The 5,623-nt window shown below is 31.9% G+C and overlaps 1 protein-coding gene across 1 annotated transcript; it reads left to right on the top strand.

Moving 5' to 3' along the window:
- The first annotated feature begins 374 nt into the window (after positions 1–374).
- Positions 375–5,023, top strand: LOC129303954 (probable serine/threonine-protein kinase PBL23). The gene is made up of 5 exons (XM_054943548.1): positions 375–726; positions 1,614–1,795; positions 1,895–2,084; positions 3,427–3,818; positions 4,612–5,023. Exons 1-5 carry the CDS (start codon positions 603–605, stop codon positions 4,924–4,926), a joined length of 1,203 nt encoding a protein of 400 aa, XP_054799523.1. The 5' UTR covers positions 375–602; the 3' UTR covers positions 4,927–5,023.
- The last annotated feature ends 600 nt before the right edge of the window (positions 5,024–5,623 follow it).

Genomic DNA, 5,623 nt, shown 5'->3' with positions numbered 1-5,623 from the left:
TCATGATTGGAAAGTAAAAGTTTAAGGGATCTCTAGATATGCTAATGAAGCAACGAATATCCTTACAAAGAAAGCCTCATTATGCATAGCTGGGTTTCATCCTTTAAATTTTCCTCCTTATGACTTAATTCTTGTGATGTAACAAGATGCTTTTACTAGTGCATAGTTTTTTTCCTTTCTTATAAAGAAACAAGGATTAAATTGATAATCAAAATAAATTTAAAAAATTAAATTGACAAAAAATAAATTTAAAGGACTAAAATAAATGTAAAATAATAAACTTTTATTATTCACTTTGTATAAATTAAATAATTTGACGCAGTCATGATTTCATTTCCGAACTCAATAGCCTTGGTGTAATTAAGGAAGAAAAAATTGGCAAAAATAGCCATTTCGAAATGTCTCTCTGAAACCAGAAGGATCTTCGATCTGATTCTTCTGGGGATAAGGTTCGACTCAAGAAGATTCAAAGTGATATAATGATGATTCTGGATTAGTGGGGATTATTAGAATTAGGAAAACCTACATGATTCCAAAAGATGATACCGAAGTGTAAGAATTTGGATGTGGGCTTGGCGGAATAAAAAATTTAGGGTTGGAAAATGAGTTGCTTTCCGTGTTGTGCGTCGAAAGGAAAGAGCAATCGGAAGGCGCTGCAGAAGAGCATTAAGGAGTACAATGCTTCAAAATCTATAGCCTCATTTACCAACATTTCTTTTAAAAGTGGTTAGTTTCTTCTTCATTACTTAATTATGCAAATGTTGTTCGGGGTTAGTTTCTTTTTTATTATCAAAAACATGAGCTAGATCGGTTGTTTCCATCCGTACCACTTTGTACAAGGATTCAACAGGCAAGCTGACGAGAAAAAAACGTAGGAAAGAGAAAGAAATAAAACAAAATAAAAGCTAGAAATAAAGAAATCAAGAAATGATTGATGTAAAGATGTCGCAAGTCCCTCTTAATCAAATTGTGTACATCATGAATGCATCTTTTATTAGTATTATATTTTATATATATTGATATATTGATTGATACAATTTTATTGATATTAGCTAAGATAATTGTCCCAATAAGGATAATATTTGAGACAAAAGCTTTAATGCCCGATGAAAATATCATCGTAATAAAATAAAGGCCTGGAATGAAACTAAATGAACTGTGTTGCTGCAATTCATTAAAGCTCCAGTGGAGGCTGCTTCATGCATCATGAATTTAAGTTTTGTAATGAGTTTTTAAGATGTATACTAGCAAATAAAATAAAAGCATAAAGATTGATAATCATAATGTGTCGCCACATTCATAGTTATCTTTGAACATCCTACAGAGTTGCATTATTAATCCCTGCATCTGTTCTTTTGATTTATATTGTTCAGTTAAAAACATGTCTTCCTTTCCCCCATCCCATGAAAGAATAGCAATGAGGTGGCTTCCTTCAATAGTCAAAGATGTCACTGTAATTGATAAACCTCCTTGCTTGTAGTCAAAGATCTTCTGTTGTTAATCTTTATATTTCCCTTTCCTTTCCTTTCTTTCTTTTGGTGACATGAGTTAGTGGATTAGCCTTTTGAAACATTATGCCAAAACTTTTTCTTTTTCTAATTTTTTTTAAACAGACGCCAGTAGACAAAGGTACATAACTGAAGAAATTAAGAAGATTGGAAAAAGAAATATTACTGCTAAAATTTTCAGCTATCAAGAGCTATGCGTTGCAACTCAGGACTTTCACCAAGACAACTTGATTGGCGAAGGAGGCTTTGGCAGGGTATACAAAGGATATCTCGAAAGCACAAATCAAGTATAACTATATGTGACATCTCTAAGGCTTTGATTGATCATATATCAAGGATATATGGGGTTTATGTGAAGAAGTAAATATCGCATTTTTGACTTGTAGGTTGTTGCGGTGAAGCAACTTGATAGGAATGGATATCAAGGAAACAAAGAATTCCTTGTAGAGGTTTTGCTTTTGAGTCTCCTGGACCACCCCAACCTTGTCAATTTGGTAGGTTATTGTGCTGATGGTGATCAAAGAATTTTGGTCTATGAGTACATGGTCAATGGTTCTTTAGAAGATCACCTCCTTGGTAAGTTATATGAACTAATCACACACTCTAACAAAATATCCTTTTTAAACCCCTTTTTGTAAATCGGTTCATGCGCATGCAGTTTAGAAATTGAAGACAATTGCATTGTTATAAATAAATAGGAGGCTGGGATACTATATAAACCGATTTCATGAGTAACTGGTTTAGTAATTAATAGCTAAACTAGTTTAACTGTGTATTATATTTAACAATGTTATTTATTGTGGAGAGACATCTATACTTGTTGTAAAATTTAACCTATTTAGAATGCATATTTGAGAGGTAATGACCACAAAGATCTCCATGCACATGCATACCATAAGTTTATAATAAAAACAAGTTTTTTTAAATATTTTAAACCTTTCTCTTCCTATCTAATGTGCCCCTAAACTTTTAGAAAGTACATTCTAGCATATAGAACCTATATTCATTTGTTAACTCATGCATTTAAAAATAATAAATAAATGATATGTTAGCCAGGGGAAGAAATGGAAGATTACCATATCAATCTTGTGTCGTCCAAAGTGGCAAAGATATTAATTTTGATAAGTGGAGAACAGACAGAGGAATGTATATGCTGGAATGGAAATGTTCATAAGTTATTTGTAAATGCATAAAATTCAAGGTGTCATAATGGTATGTTCACACAATGGTTCACGGGCCAAAAGTCTCGTTAACTTTCCTGAAAAGGATTTATGCCTTGAAACGTTACGACCGAAGAAAGTGTGCAATGGGAAATGAACTTATACTTTGTGGCCTACGGTTTTAGATAGATATGTAATTGTTAATGGGCTAGGTGGTGTGTTTTAGTTTATGCCTACCCTCACCTTAAGCCCATCATTAGGGGGTATAATCCGAGTTTGATCTATGTTAACTTGCATAAAGTGCAATTTTTTGTTTGCCATTGACTTCTTTTTGTGGACTTGACAAATTTCCAAATTAATGGCATTTTCATCTCAATAATTGATCAAGATCATGTGTTGTACCCCTGTAGTAGTTACATTATTCTTATATTTAGTTTGTTAGAAATTCAATTCCTAGAGTTAATAATATATATGTATGTATGTATCTTTAAGCTTTTGAGTTGATTGGTTTACCCAAAAAAAAAAAAAAAAGACGTGTGATACGATATCATGAAATCATAAATTGGATCCAATTAGTATCTTAATATATATATATATATATATATTCGTCACAAATTATACTATTTATAGTTGCAAATAATAAAATTCATTACTCATTTATCAACTTCATGCAATACATGAGAGAATGTAACTAATAATAAAGTCTTGTTTGGCAATTTGCGTCAAAGAAAATAATTTGACCCACAAAAAATTGTCAGAATTAACTGAAGATGAAAAGCATTTGGATTGGGGTACTAGAATGACAATTGCTCAAGGTGCAGCGAAAGGACTAGAGTATTTACATGAGGTAGCAAACCCACCAGTGATATACAGGGATTTCAAGACATCAAACATACTATTGGACGAAGATTTTAATCCAAAACTCTCTGATTTTGGATTGGCAAAGCTTGGTCCAACTGGAGAACACTCTCATGTGTCCACAAAAGTAATGGGAACTTATGGTTATTGTGCTCCTGAGTATGCACTCACAGGACAACTAAGTACAAAGTCAGATGTATATAGTTTTGGAGTTGTCTTCTTAGAAATGATCTCGGGAAGAAGAGTGTTTGATCATTCAAGGCCAACTGCAGAGCAAAATTTAGTCCTTTGGGTATTTCTTCTAACTTTATTAAAATGTTATACGCCATCACATTATCTAGCACATGCACATAGACAATATTTTTTTATTCAGTGAACATAAAATCATTTTAAAATATATTTATATATATGATAAATATCTTTAATTATTGTAAATACAACAAACTCTTTAGGGAAAAAAAAGCTTTTACCATCTTATGTTGTGTTTTTCAATCCATTTCCCTGTTCTTCAGTTTAGTTATATGTGAATCAGTTGAGTCTAAGAATAAAAAAAGATTGTCTACTTTTTTATCCTACCGTATCTCTGCATGCATGTGTTGAAAGTGTGTAATAATATGTGAACATTAATTTGACGCTAGGAGATACTCCCCCCCCCCCCCCACCTTAATATTATCGAGATGCTTAAAAATGTACAAATATTAAAGTTTCGAAGCTGATCATGTTTAAGGCTCAATTGGCATGAAAGAAAAAAGAAGAGAATTTGCTTCCAGATATTTAAAAAATGAGATACGTAATATTTATTATATTTTTATAATGATTATTAGTAAATAATAATTATCTGTTTTTAATTCTTCCTTTCTATTCTTGCATGTCAAATGAGTACAACACTTAGATATCATCATAATGGTGACATTGAATATCATCATAGTGGAAACATATATATCAAGTTCTTTGCCTGTACTATGCTTTCTGCATGTTTTTGACAGTGTGTCATATAAAGTAGTTTCGGTGTTCAACATGACAACACAGTTTATGAATAAATAAAAATTGAGGGTTTGAGGTTGATGTTGCAGTCTTCTTTTCAGGCGCAACCACTATTGAAAGACAAAAGAAAGTTCACATTAATCGTTGATCCATTACTAGAAGATGATTACCCCATAAAGGGTTTGTACCAAGCTCTAGCAGTTGCAGCAATGTGTCTCCAAGAGGAAGCTTCTACTCGACCTTTGATTAGCGACGTAGTCTCCGCAATGGAGTTTCTGGCTATCAAGAATGTGAAAGGTGATGATGAAGAAAATGATGAGCATACTTTCGACTCTTCTTCTGAGGATGACAACAAGGACTGCAGCATTGGCGGCTATGAATCTGATAGCATACTTGATCGCAAAATACATAATTAAATGTAGAACCAATAATTTGGATAAGTCGACTTATTCAAGTTAGACTCAATTTGGGTCGAGATTATTTAAATTGAGTTTTAAATATTCTACCTTTTAATTTGGGTCGAGATTATTTAAATTGAGTTTTAAATATTCTACCTTTTTTAAAAAGTTCATATAATCAAGTCTGATCCTAACGTCTTTAGGCTTATTAGGGCTGACCTGAATATCCAAAATTTAAAAAAAAAAAATTTGCCTTCTTCAAACTAATTTTAATTTGTAATTTAAAAGTTTTTTTTTCAAACAATATAAACATAACATCGCATAGTAAAATACATGTAATAAATTATAAAAAATACATTAATATTAATATTAATAACAAAATTAGGAAGGTTAATTGCTTACATGCTAAAATCAGACAATAATCAGAAAGGCAGAAAAATCAAATAATGAAACATGCAGAAAGTCATAAACAACACAACTAATTTTAGAAAGGCTTGATCTTTCTCTTACACTAGTGCCAGTGCAACGTTATACATTGATTTTAACAACATCAAGCTTCTCATAACAGCTACGCTTGATCTTTCTTTTAAACAAGTGCTAGTGCAACGTAAGTCAGAGAATTGGCATAAAAAGGAGAAACGACACAACTACACTTGTTATTTCTTCAAGTTTAGAGATACAAAATCAAACTTGGAGAGAAGAATGAGAGTCTGAG

The sequence above is a fragment of the Prosopis cineraria genome, unplaced genomic scaffold (assembly GCF_029017545.1).
Source record: "Prosopis cineraria cultivar Desert tree isolate PC_DT_omini unplaced genomic scaffold, ASM2901754v1 PC2, whole genome shotgun sequence".
Taxonomy (NCBI): Eukaryota; Viridiplantae; Streptophyta; class Magnoliopsida; order Fabales; family Fabaceae; genus Prosopis; species Prosopis cineraria.
Note: the sequence above shows the minus strand (reverse complement) of the source record. Positions and strands in the feature narration are given on the sequence as shown.

What these genes read in the sequence shown, in the direction of transcription:
- LOC129303954 (XM_054943548.1), top strand. Translation starts at nt 603, where the DNA reads ATGAGTTGCTTTCCGTGTTGTGCGTCGAAAGGAAAGAGCAATCGGAAG. An exon ending in CAACATTTCTTTTAAAAGTG is followed by an intron (nt 727 to 1,613) that starts GTTAGTTTCTTC and finishes TTTTTTAAACAG; the next exon opens with ACGCCAGTAGACAAAGGTAC. An exon ending in TTTAGAAGATCACCTCCTTG is followed by an intron (nt 2,085 to 3,426) that starts GTAAGTTATATG and finishes AAAAATTGTCAG; the next exon opens with AATTAACTGAAGATGAAAAG.